This window comes from Anabrus simplex, chromosome 2 (assembly GCF_040414725.1).
Source record: "Anabrus simplex isolate iqAnaSimp1 chromosome 2, ASM4041472v1, whole genome shotgun sequence".
Taxonomy (NCBI): domain Eukaryota; kingdom Metazoa; phylum Arthropoda; class Insecta; order Orthoptera; family Tettigoniidae; genus Anabrus; species Anabrus simplex.
In genome coordinates this window covers 1,040,843,785-1,040,867,600 of record NC_090266.1, presented here as the reverse complement: position 1 = coordinate 1,040,867,600, position 23,816 = coordinate 1,040,843,785, and the positions used below count along the sequence as shown (strand labels likewise).

Genomic DNA, 23,816 nt, shown 5'->3' with positions numbered 1-23,816 from the left:
TTCTTATTCGCGTCAACATCGGTCGCACCTTCCAAAATCTATCGCCACTCTTAACTTCCTCACTGGTAGCCTGATCATCAACAACTTTGATATTGCTTCTAATTGTATAGAACTTATTCCTACTGATATTGTCTGCAATGAGTGGGTATCTGGTCTTTTGTTCCCAGCACGCCCTTAATTTTGGAAAACCTAATAAAGATGCAACAATGCTGGCACCCCAATAAATCTTCATGTCATGTCCAGTTACTTCCAAAGATTTTCCTGTCTGCAGTACGTATCTTCTGTTGGTGAATTCAGACATTTCTTCAAAAAAGTCATCTTGAAGGTAGTTCTCAAAATATAGATGTGGCTTCTTTACCTCAAAATCAATGGTTGAATCAGTACCTAGGGCATGATGAGATGACCCTAGAAACCTGAAAAGAAAAACATCAAACCATAAAATTAGTAACAAGATACTTTTTACTGATTGAACTACAACACATGATGAGATGATCTGTGGAATTTGCCTTTTATCTGGGTTGATTATTAAATGGACCAGATGACAAAATTACTCACTCTGTTTTGTGGCGCCATCGCTGAGTAGGATTCCTTCTGGCAGAAACGTCACCATTGGAAGCTGTTCCATCATTAGCATCATCACCATCATCATCATCATCATCAGAAGCTCCTTCTTCCTCAACGCCAGTACTAACTGCTGGAGCTTGAATATCAGCCTCAATATCCTCATCTTCAATTTCAATATCTGAATTGTTTGGATCTATGCCATCCAACATCTCAAAAATCTCATCATCATCATCCAGCCCTAACAAAAGAAATCGGAAGATCATGTGTAGCATAACCTTAAAATGTCGATATATTTTTATTTTTAATACGTCTGTATGGGCTTACATATTTAATACGTATTTACCTCACCGTTCTATCGCATTAAAGCCAAAAACATGACGATTCCGAGAGTAAAAATCTAAATACTAAATCACAGACAACCCACGAGAAAACTGCTTGAAAAGTAGTGATAGGAACCTAATGTATCATATATGATACATAAGATATATCTTGGTGTTACACATTGAAATTTTATTGAAAAGTTCGTTACTATGATAAAAATATAATCTCCAGACTTGGAGCACAATTAGCAAACAATCTTATGTTATAAAGAACGTAATAATGTATCTTACCGTGTTTATTACGCAGCATCGTTGTTTTGGTTCAATCTCCACCAGATTACAACCTCCCCTGCCATCTACCGGGACAGCGAGCAATGAAAAACAAGCGACGGTTGAATAGCGTAGAGTGTAACGAATGTGATACAATGGGTGCAACCTTCCCAACATGCATACAAAGCGCCACAGAAAATAAATTCCCAGTGTATCATATATGATAGAAGGGGTCGCTAGAGGCTACATAAAATAATGTTAGAATATAAATGATTTTAACACCCTTTTGTTACAATGCTTGGAAAATATTCTGCTCAAAAATTTGAAATCCAATTAAAAATTAGATATTTATAAACCACAAGTCAAACTTCACAGATAATGATCAGTCCATTCTACTGAATGACTAATTATGTCTCGATGGTAACAGAACCAAGTTTAAGACACTAATCTTTAGTGCAATTCAGAACCAGTCTATATCTCTCGTGTCTTGATCCTTACATTTCACTGCATAATGCTTTAATTTAAGTGTCTGAAACTTCAAAATTTCCATAGTGAGAAAACATACCAGTAGCGTGAATCTGAACCAGCAGTGGTTGGTGTGAAGGAGACTGGCGGAGGGGCACTACTTTTTTACATTCCTATTAAACGCACACAAGTAAAAAAAAAAAAAAAAAAAAAGCATTATCTGTTTTTCCTAACCTGATCGTTACGTTTGTCGATTGACGATAAGCAGAATCCATCATAATTTAAAAGTTAAAGCTACTGAAAGCAGAATCCAGCTGAGTCACTATACTCCATGCATGAATTAATATGTTGGGAGCATCTTCCATGTTTTTAAATGTTTTATTTCCCCTGAGAACCATGTGATCTTGCCACGGTGGGGAGGCTTGCGCGTCCCAATGAAGCAGATGCCGAGTCGCAGGTGCAACCATATCGGGTGGGTATCTGTTGAGAGACCAGACTAACGTATGGTTCATCGAAAAGGGAGTAGCAGCCTTTCAGAAGTTGCAAGGGCAGCAGTCAAGATGATTGCCTGATATGTCCTTTTAATAATACCCAACATGACTTAGCTGTATTTATACTGCTACACGCCTAAAAGCAACGGGAATCTACAGCCGTAACTAACTCCCGAGGACATGCAGCTCTCTCTGTATGAATGATGATGGCTTCCTCCCGGGTAAAATATTCCAGGGGTAAACTAGTCCCCCATTCGGATCTCCGGGTGGGGAATACACGAGAGGGGGCGATCATCAGGAAGATGGATATTGACATTCTGCGAGTTGGAGCATCAAATGTTACAAGTTTGAATCATTGTGGTAGGTTAGAGAATCTGAAAAGAGAGATGGAGAGACTAAAGTTATATGTAATTGGTATAAGTGAAGTGCATTGGCAGGAAGAACAGGATTTTTGGTCAGGCAACTACAGAATTATCAACACAAAATCAAACAGGGGAAATGCAGGAGTTTGTTTAACCCTTATACTATCAAGGTAATCAAATATCGGGACCCACGGTTCCTGCGAAAAATGTCATGGTAACGATTCATCGTTACAGGCCTTTATTATCATTATTTCGTTATTTACATGTCAAATAGCAGCATTTTGCACAAGATAAGAAGAGCACAGTTTTAACTCACATTATACTCTGCGGGAACTGCTAACTATCCGTATTTATTGATATTCTTAGAGTTTAAAATGTGCTCACTGGAGTTTGGGGTCATGTTTACGTCATGGTTGGCGGCAAACATGTGAGCATTTCTCTCCGTTTTTGTTGGTGATACTGATCATGTAGTGAAATTAAGCAGTAACATAGGCATTATATTTAGTTTACTTGCTAGTTCATTATCTAAACAGTTATCTTAGGTAATTAGCTGGATATTGTGAGTGAAGTGTTAGATATAGTAGGGTATAGTTCATTTAGGTTAGGCCTAGTTATTTATCACGTGCGACCTGGCAAAGAGAGTTCATTTAGCTGACAATGATATCACAGAATATCTTGACAATTATTCAGGTGATGATGTTTCTTTGTCCAAATCAGAAAGTGTAGATGATGATGATGATGATGATGATGATGATGATGATGATGATAATAACCCAGCACCCCAGTAAGAAATGTGTATTTTATGCAAAAATGGCTGACTTTTTTCAGTGATCTTTAAACAATTCAATCTATCCTTGGATCTAATGCACATAGAATCCTGATATTTGCCATGCTAGTAAACAATAAATGACCTTTTTACCAACATCAATCATAAGCTTGTGCAGTGACCAACATTTCTCAGAATTACTTCAAAACTTTAAAAATCTGAAACATGTAACTTTGTTTCCATATTTGTTATTTTTTTAATGTAACTATTCTGGCTTAGAGACATGACTAACTTGCAGTGATAATAAGTGATATATACTCTATAAATTTACAAACTTTCATGTTGATATTTTTATTGGTGTGGTGTTTAATACTTTAATATTATAAAAATGTAGTTACTGTTTTCATAAATCTGCATTGTATTATAAGAAGACGCTGCATAAAGGGGCTTTTCAGTCTCAGTGGCATGTAAATCATGATCAATAAATTCAAATTCAAAATTCAAATTCCATGTCATTTTAAAAGAAGTGTGTGCATAGTGTGGTAAATATGGCTGACAGTTTTCACACATCTATCAGCTGAGAGCATGAAAGCATAAGGGTTAATACTGAATAAGAAAATAGGGCAGTGGGTAAGCTACTATGACCAGAATAGTGAAAGGATTATTGTTGTCAAGATAGACACCGAACCAATGCCCACCACAATAGTGCAGGTTTATATGCCTACTAGATCAGCAGATGATGAAGAAATAGAAAGAATATATAAAGAGATAGAAGATTTAATACAATATGTAAAAAGTGATGAGAATCTTATTATGATGGGAGACTGGAATGCAGTGGTAGGCCAAGGAGAGAAGGTAATACAGAAGGAGAAATCGGATTGGGACAAAGGAATGAAAGAGGAAGTCGGCTGGTTGAATTCTGCACTGATCATAATTTTGTCTTTGCTAATACTTGGTTCAAACACCACAAACGACAGCTGTATACGTGGACGAGTCCTGGAGATACTGGAAGGTATCAAATAGACTTCATTATGATTAGGCAGAGATTCAGAAACCAGGTGCTGGATTGCAAAACTTTCCCAAGAGCAGACGTGGATTCTGACCACAACTTGTTGGTCATGAAATGTCATATGAAGTTGAAGAAATTGAAGAAAGGAATGCAAAGAGATGGGTTCTAGACAAATTGAAAGAAACGAGTATGAGGGATCATTTCAAGGAACAAATTGCACAAGGACTAAATGATAAGGCTGAAGGAAACACAACAGAGGAAGAATGGGCAGTCGTGAAAAATTAGGTCAGTAGAGCTGCTGAAGAAATGTTAGGAAGGAAGGAAAGATCAACTAAGAATCAATGGATAACTCAGGAGATACTAGACCTGACCTGATTGATGAACGTCAAAAATACAAGAATGAACGAAATGAAGACGACAGAAAAGAATACAGGCGATTAAAGAATAAAGTGGATAGAAAGTGCAAGATAACTAAGGAAGAATGGTTGAAGGAGAAATGAAAGGATGTTTAAGGTCGTATGGTTATAAGAAAGGTAGATTGTGCAAACAAGAAAATCAAGCAAGCCTTTGGAGAAAAGAAATCTAGGTGCATGAATATTAAGAGTTCAGATGGAAAACCACTTCTAGGAAAAGAAGGCAAAGAAGAAAGAGGGCAGGAACATATCCAACAGTTGTATCAAGGTAAAGACGTAGATGATTTGGTTCTGGGACAAGAGGCTGTTGATGCTGATGAAATGGGAGACCCAATTTTGAGCTCAGTGTTTGACAGAGCTGTGAGAGACCTAAATAGGAACAAGGCACCTGGAATTGATGAAGTTCCCTCTGAATTACTGACTGCCTTAGGAGAAACCAGCATTGCAAGGTTATTCCATCTAGTGTGTAAGATGTATGAGACAGGCCAAGTGCCATCTGATTTTCGCCAGAATGTTGTTATACCTATTCCCAAGAAAGCCGGTGCTGACAAGTGCAAAAACTACCGCATCATTAGTTTAGTATCTCATGCCCGCAAAATTTTAACACGTATTATTTAGAGAAGAATGGAAAGACAATTTGAAACTGAGTTGGGAGAAGATCAATTTGGCTTCAGAAGAAATGAAGGAACACGTGAAGCAATCCTGACTTTACGTCTGATCTTCGAGGATCGAATTAAGGACAAGCCAACGTACATGGCATTCACAGATCTAGAAAAGGCATTCAATAATGTTGATTGGACCAAGCTATATGAGATTCTAAAGGTGACTGGGATCAGATACCAAGAACGAAGAAATATCTACAATCTGTATGAAAATCAGTCTGCAATGATAAGAATCGAGAGCTGTGAAAAAGAAGGAACAATCCAGAAGGGAGTGATTCAAGGCTGCAGTTTGTCCCCGGTCCTTTACAGTATTTACATAGAACAGGGAGTAAAGGGAATCAAAGAGGAATTTGGAAAGTGAATCGCAGTCTAAGGATTGGAAATCAATACCCGAGTTTTGCCGATGATACTGTTGTTTTGTCTTAGACTGCAGAAGATCTCGAGAAGTTGCTGAATGGTATGGATGGAGTCTTGGGTAAGGAGCACAAGATGAAAATAAATAAGTCCAAAACAAAAGTAATGGAGTGCAGTCGAATGAAGGCAGGTGATGCACGTAATAGTAGATTAGGAAATAAAATCTTAAAGGAAGTTCATGAATATTGTTACTTGGGTAGTAAAGTAACTGACAATGGCAGAAGTAAGAAGGACATAAAATGCAGACTAGCACAAGCAAGGAAGAACTTTCTTAAGAAAAGAAATTTACTCACTTCGAACACTGATATAGGAATATGCTATTGGCTTAACGTCGCACCAACACAGATAGGTCTTATGGCGACGATGGGACAGGAAAGGGCTCTAGGACTGGGAAAAAAGCGACCGTGGCCTTAATTAAGGTACAGCCCCAGCATTTGCCTGTTGTGAAAATGGGAAACCACGGAAAACCATCTTCAGGGCTGCTGACAGTGGGGTTCGAACCCATCTCCCGAATACTGGATACTGGCCGCACTTAAGCGACTGCAGCTATCGAGCTTGGTAATATAGGAATAAGAAAGATGTTTCTGACGACTTTCGTCTTGAGCGTGGCACTGTATGGAAGAGAAACATGGACAATAACTAGCTCAGGAAAGAAAGAGAATAGAAGCCTTTGAAATGTGATGTAACAGAAAAATGCTGAAGGTGAGATGAGGTAAATTCAGCTAAATGTGACGAGGAGAAGAGATAGAATGACAGGACATATCTTAAGACCCCCAGGACTTGTTCAGTTAGTTTTTGATGGAATTGTAGGGAGTAAGAACGGTAGGGGTAGACCAAGGTATGAGTATGGTAAGCAAATTAGAGCAGATGTAGGATGCAGTAGTTACGTAGAAATGAAAAGGTCAGCACAGGATAGGGTGTCATGGAGAGGTACATCAAACCAGTCTATGGACTGATGGCTCAAGAAACAACAACAACAACAAATTTCAAGTATTTGAGATCTGTCACTCCAGCTTTTTTCCAAGCCAGGTGAAGTCCAAATAACAGAAAAGTGCATTATTTGACTCAGAGTCATGCAAGCATTCGTGTTCTGTATACACCCCTTGCTGGGATCTACGTGAATATTAATTTGTTCTAGTCTTAAATGATGTGCTGGTGGACCGAGCGTCTTTATCCCTGTCTTTTCAGTTAGGCACAGTTGGGAAAATGATCTGCTTGGAATATTACTCACAGACTTAAGTTTTTTAAAAGAACTACAAATTTTCCGTACATCGCCTTCAGGTTAATCATACCTACGAGTACATCTGAGATATTCTTTATGTGTCCCTTCATTGGAATACTATATATCTGTACACTGCATATGACAGATATAATTTTAACTACACCAAGCTAAATATTATGTAACAGGATATTGACTAATTTCATTAGCCTGCATAACAGGATTCTCAAACGACTTTTTTGCAACACTTGCATTTGAAACAAGATGTCAAACTCGGCATGATAACCCTTTGGATATTTCCTCTGAAGGGACCGGCTTCGTCAGTGCCCATATCCCCCATTCTCTGCATGTTATGAAATAGAAGCGAACCAAACTTACCCAAGAAGTAGTGTGCAGAGAAGGGCACAGGCTCAGGTTGACCGGCCAGTATGACAAACGTAGTGAACTCGGATGAAAACATTGCCCCATTAGCTGGATTATGTACCTAGTACTAAAACTGAATGCATCATCATTCAAAGTGTCTGTACATTTAAAATCATACAACAATAGTTAATTAGCCGGAGGGCCATGTGCCCCTCTGTCTTTTAGGTCCAGCCACTATTCATCTCAATCAAGAAATCTCTAGATTGTACTCTATAAACCCAGTAGTATTTTCCTAATCCCAGAAAAATTTCCTCAATGTTCATGTCCACTGACTGAGCAAATGTCATGGGATAGCGGAGCACTGATGCGCAGGTGTGTTGTGTGCGCACCACACGCCCCCTGTGCCAGCGGCAGTTGTATAGGAGACCTTGTGAGCAGTGGCTGTGCATGTGACAGGTGTAACATAGAACGTCGTCGTGAGCTGACACCGTTCGAACGGGTATGGTGGTCGGTGCCCGACGGATGGGAAGTGCGATTTCGGAAGTGGTGCGGGAATTCAGCTTCACACGATCAACCATGTCCAGGGTGTATCGTGAATGGTTGAATGTGGGTGTCACCGTCCACAACAGACGAACGAACGACCGGCCGTCCAGCCATCCTCGATGACCGTGACTGGCGACATCTGAGACGGATTGTCAATAGTGACAGACGGGCAACCGTGCAACAAATCACAGCTCAATTCAACACAGGCCATGCTAGACACGTCTCCCAGTGGACAATCCATAGGAACATGGTTTCTATGGGGTATGGGAGCCGGCGCCGCACACGGGTGCCACTGTTAACCCAACGTCATCGGGCACAACAACGCGCATTTGTTGCCAGTCACCAGGGATGGACACTGGAACAATGGCGTAACTTGATATGGTCGGACGAATCATGATTTCAACTGCACCATGCCGATGGGAGGCACCGTGTATGGCGCAGACCACATGAAGCGATGGATCCTGCCTGCCTCGAAGGTGTGGTCCAGGGCGTTGGTGTCTCTGTTATGGTCTGGAGTGCATTTTCCTGGTATGGAATGGGCCCCTTAGTTGTTCTGGAAGAGAGTTTGAAATGCACGCGGTATGCTGAGCTGCTCAGAGACCATCTCCACCCATTTTTGGCCTTCCAGCGCCCACACGGTTCTGCGGTGTTTCAAGATGATAACGCGCCGCCACATCGCTCCAACGTCGCCTGGGAATGGTTCCAGGAACATGCAGCGGAGGTCCAACGACTGGCATGGCCACCCAGGAGCCCCGATATGAACCCTATCGAGCATATCTGGGATGTCCTGGAATGCAGGCTCCGCGCCATGGATCCTGCACCTACAAACAGACCAGCATTGGCGGCCGCTCTGCGAACGATTTGGTGTCAGCTGTGTCCAGAGGACTACCAGGGACGTGTCGACTCACTTCCATGGTGTCTCACTGCAGTTCGCAGGGCCAGAGGAGGCCCCACACGCTATTAGGTGACTATCCCATGACATTTGCTAAGTCAGTGTATATTCAGCAGTACAAAAAAGTACTGCAGAATTCGCAAACTTCTGAATTTAGAAGGATATTGAATATCTCATATAAGAGCTTATTTGTGCCCTTTCTAATTATTCTGCAACAAACAAATGTAGGTCATAATTAAAATATGATTTATAAACATATTTAATGTTGATTAATAAACTACTCTCATATTTAGAATGTGCTAGTCAGAGGAATTAAACATTAGAAAGACAAAAAAGGCTCATCATCACAGCAAACCTTTCCACCCTAGGGCATATCTTTCTGTTATTTGAATAGGTGTTGCCTCTAATAGCACTTCAGAAAAAAAAAAAGAAAAAAAAAAAAAAAAAAATCATCCAGTTCTGAATAGGATTGAGATTCTTCAGCTCACTCTTCTTGATTAAATTAATACTGTTCTTCTTCAATGTATTTCATTTTGCTTGCTCTTCATTAGAAATTGTTCTTAAGCTGATTCTTCTAGAAGTTGAACTTTCACGTCTTCACTCACTTGCCACAACTAATTTGTTGTAAAATGCAGTCTGCAAGCTGCTGATTGAAACTAACTCTCTGACAATCCTTTCAGTACTATCAACCCAGATTTGCTAATTTCTTAACACATTCACTTCTGATGATGCTTATAATAAGCGTTCTTATTCTTATTATTCTCTGGGGTTAAGATGTTTTTTTCAAAGCCAATATTTAGTGATTACAGAACTCCAACTTCAAGATGTTACATAATTATGATTTCAGCGCCTTGGCGATGAAAGGGTCTAAAGGACCAGCGGTGAACATGTTAATCAACCTTCCTCGATTGTATAACCCAACAGCACAGTGAATGGCTCTCCAGTAACAATCATATGCCTTTCTATAAATCTAAGAGATATTCTTAAATCTTTCCTTTACAGAATACCTTTAAGTAGTTTGTCTAGAATAAGTTAGCTGTAATCTTTCCTGTTTCCTAATTTGTAAACTGGTGCAATATTAATTTTATCCCATCAAAGTATATCTAAGAGAAACCACATGTAAATTCTGTTACCTTTTCTATAAAGTTGTTCTTTCCCCCATCTTAGCCTGCTAAGGTACTTCAAAACTTATGTTGCTTTATGGTAGCTGGTGAAGTTGGTTACATGCTTGCCTATAGTGCCCCAGGTTGCAGGATTCAATTCCAACACGGTCAACATTACAGGTTTCTGAAGTATGAGCGGATCTACTAGCATGATCAAGAAACCCTTTCCAGCTCTCAATTCTAGGACTCTGGTGTCTCTTGATAATTGGCAATTAAAGGTACATTAAAACATTCTCGATATTTTGTTCCCATTTTTGTTATTCTACTAAAACTGAATTCTAACATTCATACAATACTAGAAAAATGTCCATCCAGGTTTTCAAATCAACTGACTAGCATTTTCTTAGCATCTACAACCTTACCTGACTAATCCATAACTGGTAGTTTACCCATTCTTTTCATCTGAAAGACCTTGCAATCAGACATTAATGTTTCCAAATTATTTCTGACATTTTCTCTGATTTTCTTTTAGCTTATATAATGATTTACAACAGAACCTCATTTATCCAGCCCTCTTTAATCTGGATCTCAGGTTTACCTGGATCAATTTTGGTTTACCTTTTGCCTTTTTGTAAATTTGTTTGTCTCCTAGTGTGAGTAGATTTTTCCATGGTGACAATTCTCCTTTGAAATTTGATGTTTAAGCAAGTTTAAACTGAGAAGAATTTGGGGTAAGTTTATACCTGTTCTGCTAACAATCAGTTGTCAGGAGTGCCATATTCTGAGCCCCTACCCCAAGCTGCCCTGTACTGGAACGACGATGAAGGAGAATAGAAACACTTCGTTACAGACAGACAATGATGGTAGTCGCAGTATGACAACTGATGATGAAATTATCACTGCATGTGCATCTGCAGGTAATTAAGACAGCAATAGTGATGCTGAAATGAGACTGGCACACAAGCAGAAAATGTTATATCTCATAAAGAAGCAACGATGAAGTTGGATGAAGTGATGGCTTAATTTAGAATGCCAAACAGAAACAACATCTGCAGTGATGTTACTGATCAAATCAAATCAAATCAAATCAAAATCTCTTTATTTGCAAATGAGGTGTCTACCTCGGTGGCAAATGGTACACTAAAATACATTATTGTCAAGCACTAAATATTAAATTAACAAGAGAAGAAAATTTTTCCTATAATACAATATTATACAATTTACACTAACAATGTTTTCTATTAAACACACAGCTCATCCTTAATAAATTTATATTGTTTACAAAATTCTACTTATAATATCTCCTGTACTACTTACAAATATAGTCAACTGATATACAGTATGTGGAATGACTTCAAATGATACTATACAACTGGTATAACATTAATATTTACATTGCATTTATTTATTTACTTTTTTTTTTTTTTTTACCCGTTCTGGATCCTAAGTAGCATAACGACCTGCTGCGTCTTAACCAGAGCCCCTTTTGCCACCACTTTTCAGAGTTCCTGAAGGGCCTTCACAGCTACCGTAGCGGTCCCAGGGCCCTCGAAGTCCCACTGTACTTCATCCCTACAGGCAGTCCCCTACTTTGGCTGTCCATACTCCTTAGACCAGGGGATGGAATTAATTTATTCACACACATTTTTTTATTTACAATAACCTGCACTGGTCGAATGCCCTCTAACACTTCATTTATTTTCTCTGTTGCTGTTTATTCTCTTCTTGAATATCTGTACAGATTTTGGAAAAGGATCAAACACTACCCCTGGTAAACTGTTCCACTCCTTCACACCCTTCCCAATGAATGAAAATTTACCCCAATCGCTTCTGCTAAAATTCCTTCTAATTTTATATTTGTGGTCAGTCCTGCCGATATAATTATTTTCCAACTGAAGCCTCTCACGGATATCTCCCCATGCTTCTTCTCCTGTATAGGCTCTATATAATCCTATAAGTCTAGTTTTCTCCCTTCTCTTACTTAAAGTTTCCCACCCAAGTTCCTTTAACATTTCTGATACACTACTCTTTCTCCTGAAATCCCCTGTTACAAATCTTGCTGCTTTCCTCTGCACACTATCTATTTCTTTTATTAGGTATTCTTGGCGAGGATCCCAAACACTGTTTGCATATTCCAATAATGGACGAACCATACTCAAGTAACTTTTTTCTTTTAATTCTTTGTTGCATCCTTTAAGTAGCCTCATTATGACATGTAATGATCTGTATGCTTTCCCAACAATGTCATCAATATCACCCTTCCAGTGCAAATTACTTTCAAATCTCACACCTAAGTATTTGCACTTGCTGATCGTGCTGAATCTAAATGAAAACTGATATACAAAATTAATATAAAATAAACTTACCCATTAATTTAGTGTCTTCACTTACTTGACTTACTTCCCTTAATTCCTAGGTGGAACATAGGGGCTCGAAAAAATTCCTCCAGCTTGTTCTGTCTGCTGCCAATGCCTTCACTTCCCTCCATGTCTTATTGACTCCAGCAATTTCCCTGTCTATGGTTCTCTTCCAGGTAATCCTCTGTCTGCCTTGCCTGTGACTACCTTGTGGATTCCAGCTCAGTGCCTGCCTTGTGATACTTTCTTGTAGTCTTCTCAGGGTGTGCCCAATCCATCTCCTTTTTCTTCTCATTATCTGTTGCTGCATGGGACTTTCACTTGTGGCCTCCCAAAGATCTTCGATTGAGATGGTCTTTGGCCACCCTATTCTCATAATGTACCTCAAACGATGATTTATAAAAGTCTGTATCCTTGTGGTAATATCTTCGGTCACTTTCCAGATCTCACTTCTATACAGTAACACCGATTTAACATTTGAGTTGAATATCCTTAACTTCGTTTTTATGCGAATGTGAGGAGATCTCCATATTGGCTGGAACTGTGCAGTGACTTGGCTTTATTTATACGACTCACCATATCTCTACAAGCATCTTCATCCTGGCTTACCATGCTTCCTAAGTAAGAAAATTCCTCCACCCTTTTTATACCCATTCCATCTAGAGTCAAGCTAGAATTGCTTAGTATTTTTGTTATTTATCTTTAAGCACACTTCTTTAGTTTTTATTGTTAAGTCATTCAGTTTGATTCCCATGTACCAAAAACATTTTGCAAGAAGACGGAGATCATCCCCATAATCCAGTTCTTTAATCGGTTATTTAATCCCCACTGAATGCCACGCTTTCTATTCGTTGCCATTCTCAATATATAACCTAGTGTCATGATAAACAAGATTGGCGACAGTAGACATCCTTGTCTTACTCCAGATTTTACGGTAAGAGGTTCAGACAGCTTCCCTTTATGTTCTACTTGACAAGTATATCCATCATACATTGCCAGTGTAAGACGGACTATCTTTTGCGGGATTCCGAACTTTTCCATAGCTCTCCACATTTTCCTCCAGTTGACAGAATTAAAGGCCTTTTCAAAATCAATGGAAAGTATATACAAAGATTTCTGATGTTCAGTAAATTGTTCAATTTAATATTAAGAATTTCATTTTTTGTCCGTACTGACTCGAGATTTACAATGCTTATAAAGTTAAAGGTTTCCACCTATTCAATACATTAACATAATAATTCAATTAAACATCACATGTTTATTTAAAATATCATGGTATACATTATGGGACCGGTTTCGGCATCCATCGTGCCATCATCAGCCATTGAGATACTGATTGCAAGGTATATTAGAAAAATAAAAAAATATAATACTATTAGTACAGTGTAAAATGTATGCGTAGCATACTATACTAACAACAAATCTTAAGTCATTATATGTACATTAAAATGTGGCTAAGTGACAAAGACCAATTATTCTGTAGAAAATAATATGTCTTAAAAAAACACCATATTATCTTGTGCGTCCAAAATTATTGGGGGTGGTTAAAAATGTCTATAATTTGGCCTAGCAAAATACAAGGATGTCCATATAAAACTGATTGTTAGTTCTTCAAAACATCTGCCATGTTGATACACAATTTCTAGAATGTTGTTCTTTGGTTCCTCATAAAATATAACTGTAAAGTTGATAACATATACAAGTTTTTTCTTTCGTTTTGAAAAGTTTTTTAAAACAGTCTGTGTTTGACTATTGTGAGAAGTATCTGGTTTTTGATATATTATATTTTATTTTAACTTGAACACTGCTATGTAATATTGTTCAAAGTAAGTTAATGATTGGCTTAGGCCGAGGTTTATGGCTGAGATCTTGAATATTATTTCAATGCCAGGTGGAATTGGGCAGAATACGAATAATTCGTATTCAGTTCCTCATTTACACTACACGCAGTCACATCGAGCTAGAGGTCCGTGCTGGTTTGAGATCAGGTTTAATCTGCCCATCCCCACCTTTTTTTCCTTTTTTTTTCCTGGGTTACTCTCACAGCTTTCAGGTCAAACCTTTTCCGACAAGGAACTGACTCTTTCATCTCATAAGCTGTTGATATTCAGCACTCTTCAACCACAAGACCTGATCTTGTCTCTCAGGAATGCAACAGAAAACTTGTTAAGATAAGGAGAACAAGAACCGTAAACAGGTGGAGAAGTTTAAATACCTGCAAACCACAGAAACAGTTGAAGTAAAATAAACTGAGTTTGATAGCAGAACACAGAAAGTAGATAATCTCTCCTACAACATCTACACTGCTGTAATAGGCAAGACAAAAGTCAGAAAAGAAACAAATGAGAGAGTATAAAGCAGTTTATCTCTCAACACTGCTGCTGTAAGGACCAGAAAGCTAAAGATTGCAGACTAAATCAGAGAGCAGACTTAGAGCTACAGGAAGGAAGTACCTCAGAAGAACAGTAGGTAAAACAAGAAACATCAAGGTAAGAGAGAATACCTCAATCTAGTAGTAGTAGTAGTAGTAGTAGTAGTAGTAGTAGTAGGAAGGTAAGACGGAATTCCTGCGCACTGTTACGCAAACCTACACGAGTCGAGGAGGAGAGCGGGAGAAGCTGCGATATGTATATGTAATACCATATTCATTTAATCAGGATGGAGTAAATGACCTGCAGAGCCTGTATTCATGTCTCACCCACTGGAGAGAGATAATTGAGACTCGTGCAAGAAAGAAGGTGCTGATAACTATCCCGGATACCCTTGATCGGAATTATATAAGGAAAATCTTGGAATGGATGTTTCGTAAGAGTGATATTGAAATAGGGTGCTTGGAATCGGGTAAAACGCAGGTAAAACAGGCTGTTTCTGTGGGATTAACATCGAAAAAGAAATCCTTAAATGATAATACTCAGGAAACAGTTACGTGCAAAGCTGCGGGAAAAACGTACACCGAATTGCTTAAAACGGTAAAGGAAGGAGTAAACATCGAAAAAATTGGGATTAAAATAAAACGAATAAGGAAAACAGCAAAGGATGACCTTATACTTACTGTAGAAGGCAAAGGAAAGGCTGACGTATTACAACATGAGATAACTAAAAACGTCAAGGAAATAGAGGTTTCAACAAAAAGGAAGGAGACAACAATTCTAGTGTACGGTATGGATCCGGATTTAAATGAAAACTATCTCAGAGCAGCACTCTCCTTAGAAGCTGCTGTCGAAGAATCTCAGATCAATATTACGTCCGTAAGACTGGGGAGGTTCGGAAATCTGAATGCTACCGTAATATTGCCAACGGAACCATCGAAAATACTGTTAAAGAAAAAGAAAATAAATGTGGGATGGGCAACCTGTATGGTGAAGGAAAGAATTACAGTTGCAAGGTGTTTTAAATGTCTTGGATTTGAACATAAAGCGCCACACTGCGACGTTAAGGATGACCGGTCACGGAGCTATCTAAATTGTGGACAAGAAGGCCATTTGGCGAAGGATTGTGGGAACATTTCGTTTTGCACCATGTGCCAAGTGGAGGGCCACCGCTCAGATCAAATGAAATGCCCTACTTACAGGAAGCTAATATTAGAGGCAAGGAAGTTGAATTTAAACGACCAATAATGGACATACTGCAGGCGAATCTCATGAGGAAATCCGACAGTCATGACATCATGTATGCTACAGCCTTGGAAAAGAAAGTAGACTTAGTGCTTGTTAGCGAGCCAAACAGAAGGCGAGTAGCCGAAGGTGGTTGGTTCACGGACAAAAGATGTGATGTAGCTGCATATTTTTTAAATGATAAGTTGGAGGTGCTAAGCATAAGGGCAGAAGAAGGATATTTGTGTATTCAACTTCAGCAATATCAGATTTATTGTTGTTATATCTCTCCTAACATCCCTTTTGATATTTTCAAAGCTGAAGTAGATGCAATAGTTCAGGACTGCATGGCGTCAGGTATTGAATCTATCATTCTCGGAGACCTAAATGTCAAGTCGCCTCTGTGGGGGGCACCAACTGCAGATCGTAGGGGAGAATATTGGGCAGAATGGATAGCAACCCTAGACTTGGTGGTTCATAATACTGGAATCTTACCAACTTTTCCCAGAGGGAACTCAGAGTCTTTCATAGACATCACCTGCTCAACGCAGGGTATAGCATCATTCATTGTTGACTGGGAAGTTATGGAAGATGAATCTCTCAGCGACCATCGTTTTATTTACTTTCAAGTTAAGGGTTCGAAGAAGCTTAATGATATAACGAAAACGGTGTGGAACTATAATTGGGAAACTTTTAAAATTGCAATCGAGTGGATGTCACAAACTGTAGATACAGTGCAACATACTCTAAAAGATGTAACTGCTGTTCCTAAAGATGCTTGTAGGACCAGCCGATTGAGGGGATCAACAAAATATAAAACACGAGTCCCTTACTAGTGGAACAATGAAATAGACATGCAAAGGAAAGACTGCAATCGCAAGAGACGAATTCTTACAAGATCTAGGAAAAAAATCATGCAGGTCAACTTAATACAATTAGAAGCTGACTATAAGACATCAAAGAGGCAACTAATGAAGCTAATAAAGGATTCTAAGAGAAATCTCTGGCAAAAGCTATGCGAAGATCTAGACAGTGATATCTGGGGAGCGGGATATAAGATAGTGACCGGTCGAATAATCAACAGGGTACCAGTTCAGTTCCCAGCTGATAGAAGGAAAGCCATAGCAATGGAGTTGTTCCCTTGTACTAATGACAGACTTGAAATGGAATCAGATTTTTGTGTTGTAGAACCGTTCACTGTGGTTGAGTTACAAGAGGTAGCACGCAATATGAAGACTGGTAAGGCACCAGGTGTAGATGGAATCCCACCAGAAGCCATCAAGTATGCAGTTGAGGTGGCACCTGGTTGGATCTTATCAGTCTTCAACGATTTATTAAAAAAGCATGAATTCCCCGATGAGTGGAAAGTAGCCAAGCTAGTGCTGTTATTGAAGGCAGGGAAACTATCATTAGATCCATCAGCATACAGGCCACTTTGCTTATTAAACACCTTGAGCAAACTTTACGAAGGATTGATTAAAACTAGACTGGAGAAAGAACTTTAACAACAGGGAGGACTTTCTTCGAACCAGTTTGGATTTAGAAAGGGTAGAACCACAACCCAAGCTATTGAGAGGGTGATTCAAATACAGGCAGAAAGCAGTGAGAAATGGGCTGCCTTGATAACGCTAGATGTCAAAAATGCTTTTAACACTGCTTCTTGGAGCATTATTTTGAGAGAACTTCGTAGGATGAACATTTCTCAGTATCTACAACAAATAATCGTTAAGTACTTTAAAGGACGAAGAATACGATTTCATGATTTAGAAGATCTTGAAATGAGTGCTGGTGTTCCACAGGGATCTGTCCTAGGACCCACCTTGTGGAACATTCTATATGATGGTGTCTTATGCCTGCAGCTGACAAAAGGGACAACATCTATTGGTTATGCAGATGACCTTGCAATAGTGGTAATAGCAGAGAATGTAGAAGAACTGACCTTCCGAGTAAATAAATCACTGAGACGAGTTAACCTTTGGATGGTAAATAATAAGTTGAGATTGGCTCCACATAAGACTGAGGCTGTAATTTTGAAAGGTTCCAGGAATTGGAAAAATGTCCGTTTCTTATTAAATGATACAGTGATTATCCCAGGAAAGTCTGTACTATACCTTGGGGTTCTTATTGACAGGAATTGCACATTTGGTGCACATGTGAAGGCAGTAACCCAAAAGGCAGAGAAGAAGGCATCAGCATTAGCCAGACTTATGCCTAACATCGGGGGACCAAGAACAGTTAAGAGACGGATTATGTTCTCTGCAGTATATTCCATTTTACTTTATGCTGCACCTATCTGGCACAATGCACTCAGGAGGAAGATTCACCGAAGAGCTATGGAAAGAGTACAGAGGAAAATGCTGCTCAGAGTTACCTGTGCATATCGAACTGTTTCGACAGCAGCTTTACAAGTTGTAGCTGCCAGTATTCCCATTGACCTCCTCGTTGTAGAGAGAAAACTTTGGCATGAAAGGGGTGCAACTATATCTGCTGAAGAAAAGAAAGCCTCGAGGAACCAACTCTTACTAGACTGGCAAGACCGATGGGATGGCACAAACGATGTTGGCCAATGGACAAAAAAGCTAATACCCAACATAGAAGACTGGCTTAAATGTAGACATCGGCAGGTAGATTACTATCTGTCGCAGATCCTGACAGGACATGGAAGATTCGGCGTATATGCCATGAAGATGGGAAAGACGCAGGGAGATGGTTGTCGGTACTGTTCTGAAAGGGATACAGTAGAACACACTTTTTTCTACTGTGTTCGATGGGAAGAAGAACGAAGGAAAGCCTGCCAACAACTTGGCCGACGACTCACGCCAGGGAATCTGGTTCAGATTATGTTAGAGAGCCCGTTTGCCTGGAGCACAGTAAAGGCAATGGCGACAAGCATTATGGGGATGAAGGAGAAAGAAGAGAAAGGAAGAACTTAATAATATACATCATTCCATTCTGATGTGATGCCGACAAGCAGTTCCAGAATGGTCTGAGTGAAGAGGGCAGGGGTTTTTAGTTGGTGGAAATCCAACTCCCACACAGAGTGGTGTCTTGAAAAGATTTCCCCCTGCCATAACAAAAAGTAGTAGTAGTAGTAGTAGTAGTAGTAGTAGTAGTATTGTAGTAGTAGTAGTAGTAGTAGTAGTAGTAGTAGTAGTATCCTACATCAGTTAGGTCAAATGATGGAATATCTTTCTCATACGCTATAAAAGCCAAACCCTAACTGAAAGTACAAAAGTGTAGACATAACAATTATCCTTAAGTACCCGCAGGGACCTTGCATAAATACACTGAAAATATGCAGGGTTTGACATCAAAAATGCCCGAAGACCCCTCAATGAAATATTTATAACATTTTATGAAGGTGAGCAGAGTATGCAGGTATTTTTAACACAGGATCTCTCTTATAAACCCAGACCGTCCAGCGATGTTTTTACTCTTTGAGACCTAAGCAGCTGTACGGGAGGCGCACACATAGTTCTTGACCTTGCAAGGAGCGCGCATGTGTACGACCTAGTATCAGTAGCCAGTCTGAATCTCAGCTGTTAACACGGTGAGACAGTTATCATTGCAACAGTGTATTTTCATATATAAAAGTTATTTTAAGTACGAGTCGGCTCGAAGAGTACGCGATGCATTTGTTCAGCAATTTCCAGGTGAAGTACTACCTTCACGGGCACAGATTCACGTAATTGTAAATAAATTTGAAACTAATGTCTCAGTGCTCAATAAAAAAATATGTGCGCATGAGCAGTTTTAACAGAAGAAAAGCTAGATGACATTGGTGCGAATCTTGAACAGTCACCGAATAAGTCGCTCACAAAATTAGCACAACAAGTAGGGGTTTCAGTTTCTTCCGTGCAAAGAGCTACAAAGCTATTACATATCAAACTGTACAGGTTTACACAGATTTACACGTTTATTCAACTCACAGCTTGTGTTCTTTTTGAATGAGGCCTAGTTTCATCTTAACGGTCATGTGAACAGCCATAACTCTTGCTATTGGTGTGCAGAAAAACCTAATGGTGTTTATGAAGTCCCTCATCTTTTATAAGATTTCTTATAAGATTGTATACATGATTAAAGCAGGGTGGCTGCGTGCGATGTAAGTTGAGCTGAGGCAGCTACTGTAGGACAGAATCAAACACTGGGTGCCCAGTCTGGGTTTATAAGAGAGACCCTGTATTTGACAGCTGGGACATGTCAAGACTTTAAATTAGCTTATGATGTTGTTTGTTGCTTAACTGAAAAGCTGAGAATGAACATTTCATGTAGCAGAAAGAGATCCAGCATGGTAATTAATTTGTCACTGTAAATCAGTGTGATTCTATATAATTTTATCATCACAACTTAATGGACTTCATTCAAGACACTTATTGTATAAGTCGTACGCAATGCCTTGAATTTGCATCATACTGATCTCAGTATTCAGAGACTGTAGAGAAATGAAGCCAAAAAGAGTTTATTTTTAAGACATACAAATTTATTAGTAGATCCAGTCTGTTGATATGTTTCTACTGTTCTATAGAACACAGTGAGAATGTCAAAGTTTCAACTTTTCACTTCCAAAGAACAGTTCATATGTAACTTCAGGGTTTGAAACCAGTCTCTTAAAAATAAAAATACTTTACTAACTATTACTTACATCAATCATTCGGCAAATTTTTGTTTCAAAGTCGGTTGAATTATCGATGACATCAAAGTATGGATGCCCTACCCAAGCAGCAGCAGCTTTGTAATCTAGTTCTCTTGCTGTTTCCACTCCTTCACTTCGACAGACATGGTCCTAAAAGCACATATAAACCCCACACATGTAAGTTATTTAATAAAGTCTAATAAAATCTAATGACCAACACAGTTTCCTCAATAAGGGCAGATGACAGTTATGATAACAGGATCGATATAACTTGTCACATATTCATCACCAACTTGTTGATTAATCTGTACACAGTATAAAAAATACTTTATCTGTCCAAAAATAATAGTCACATTCCTGTAACAAGCTTTTATTATTTAGAAACCATTCTTAACAGCCATTTAAGCAACGAGCACTGATGTTTAGTGTGTCACAGAGCATATGAAACTGGCTTAACCTTCTGGGCAAAATGCTTGACCTTGGTAGGTTGTTACATAAACTGGGGCGTTCAGTTCAAAACAAGCTATCGGTGAATGCAATGGTTGTTACTTGAGTCTGATGATATGTTGACATAGTAGAAGTAACTAGTGTTTACATAGTATAGTTTTTGTGGCTAGGTAACATTGAAACAATGGGAAGAGTGGAAAATATTGAAGACAACCAGCAGCAGGCCATTTACGAGCATTTGCACTGAGTAAGCAATAATTGTGTCTTACAAAGAGGTGCAATAAAGGAAAGTGCTGTGAAATTTGCCATTCATAGGCAGTCCATAGAGTGCATATGGAAACAAGGTGAGAACTCCATAATGAATGACAACATTGTTGCTGATGTCTCTTCTAGAATGAAATGGAGAGTCGACAGAAAGAAAAAAATCCATTGATCAGATTAGACTTCAAGAAATTCCATTGCATCACAGGAAGACTATCAGATCTCAGGCTGGCGCTTTGGGTATGGTAAAATCAACAGTGCATAATAGAATCCAAGAAAAAGACATATAACAACATTCATCAAGATTGAAACCAACACTGAACTTAACAGGAGAACAGAAACTTTTGCAATTCTCCTTGTCAATACTAGATCCAGCAGTTTTGATTCATAGAACAAGATTTCAGGACATGTTCATATGGATTCATATTGATGGAAAACTTTTATTATATAACTGAAGAATCAGGCAAGTTGCTCAGAATTTAAAAAGAATGGGATTTCTGCATTGGCCGTGTCTGCAGTAAGAAGGAAACGTAAATTTTAATTTCCATCATCTCTGTCTGTATGTACGTATGCGCATCACGAGGAAACAGCCAAACAGAATGTAATGAAAATCTGCATGAAAAGGCGGGGAATAAGGGACTATAATCTAGGCTATAAATAAATTATTTTATGCTGGTTGAAATGATAGTTTAGGGGAATGCCTAAAATTGAATTTAAATTTGAAATGGAATCTATGTTATTAGGGGTCCGATCAATAAACGTTATATAAGAAACATTATAGAAGATACAATTTTTGATCACTTATATCTAATAAAGTTTTAATGCACTGGCTATGATAACAGATATTAATGAATTACGACTTTTGCTGTTTAGTCAATTTCAGTGTCAAGCAACAAAAAAATATACAAACAAAATTTAATGAATATATAAAGTCAAAAAATAAGGCACTACAGTCTAGGCCATAAATAGTTTTATTCATGCTGGGTGAAATGATAATTTAGTGGAAGGCCTAAAAGGTAAATCTCAAATATCTGTGTTATTAGTGGTCATATTGATGAATACTGCATAACATAAGTTATAGATAATACACTTTCAGATTGTTTAAGTCATAGGGTTTTACCATATCAGCTATGATAACAGAGATATTCATAATTTAGACTTAGGCTGCTTAATCCATATCAACGCCGAGCATCGCTTGTTCAATTGTGTTAACTAGCGATGGTAGTGGATTTGTTGTGACTGTCTTAAGGTGAAAACTGCATGGTCATCAGCCCATATCGGCAAGGAAAAATTATGAAGATGACTGTCAAAATGAGAAAAAATCATGAAGGAACACCATGAACCTTTACATTGGATATCCTAAAATCACAGAGTCTGAAGAAAACTAAATATGAAGGCCTACAATATAGGAAGGCCATAAAATTGATCAACAACAACATTACAGGGACTATTGTTTGTTGTGACGTGCTTTGCCTCTTCTGCTCCCACTCATCTCCAATAGATGGCATTACTGCTGTGTGACCAGTAGAACAGTCTGCTTGAATATTGGTAGAAATTAGCTGGGAAGCAATGGAGTAAACGTAACTGAATTACATGTAACTACTACTTTTTCAGTAATTTTTACTCGTAATCGTTGCTTTTCACAAAATGTAATTTTTACTTGTAACCGTTACTTTTCACAAAATGTAATTTTTGTTCGTAATTTACTTCTGAAAATAAAATGTTAATTGTTAAATTCTAGTAATTGAAGTACATAGCATCGAGAGCCTGGTAACTCTGGAGCCCCAATCGTGAAGCGACACCATGAAAGGAGGAAGAAAGTCTCCCTATACATTCAATATCCTAATATCATAGAGTCAAAAGAAAACTAAATATGAAGGCCCACAATATTGAAAGTCCATAAAATGGATCAACAATAACATTACAGAGACTATTGTTTGTTGTGATGTGCTCTGCTTCTTCTGCTCCCACTCATCTCCAATAGATGGCATTACTGCTGTGTGCCCAGCAGCATAGCCTAATTGAATATTGACGGAAATTAGCTGGGAAGCAATTGAGTAAAAGTAACTGAAGAAAGGAAAGGGCCACAAAGGGCGTGAAAATTAAGGACTCCCTATGGTCTCATAAACCTAATACTTTAAGGGTCAGAATAGAACAAGAGTTGACCGAGGGAGGTTGGATAGGATAGATGAAGATGTGGAGCCTGATACAAGTAAGTGGAAGCAATGCCAGATTCGGGTAAGGTAACTGTGGTCGTCAACCCACACTCACAAGCTGAGATTTCCTGGTCCCCCTTTAGTAGCCTCTAATACCACACAGGGGATACGTGGTCCAGAATGGAGCTGAAATAAACATGTGTCGGGGAAGGGCTTAAGAAATTTCTATTCCCCTATTTGAATTAATATTTTTATTTATTTATTTATTTATTTATTTATTTATTTATTTATTTATTTATTTATTTATTTATTTGGGAAACCAAAACAGCAAGAAGCCGAATTACAGAGTTCCGCAAAGGAAAAATATATTTACAGTGGAGTAGCACAAGGCAAATATAAAAAAATAAGTGGAAGAACAATGAGGAAAAAACATCTAATGATAGAAATAGATGAAAAAAATTAAAAACTAACAAAATAACAATAGAGACACAACAATTAAAAACAAAACATAAA

General features: G+C 38.5%; 1 protein-coding gene across 1 annotated transcript in view; it reads right to left on the bottom strand.

Annotated features, from left to right (window-relative positions):
• LOC136863268 (TRPL translocation defect protein 14) overlaps positions 1-23,816 on the bottom strand; it is a 476,558-nt gene that overhangs the window by 99,614 nt on the left and 353,128 nt on the right. The window contains exon 7 of the mRNA XM_067139653.2: positions 20,449-20,589. Coding sequence (XP_066995754.1) covers positions 20,449-20,589 — 141 coding nt within the window. The remainder of the gene's footprint in view (positions 1-20,448; positions 20,590-23,816) is intronic.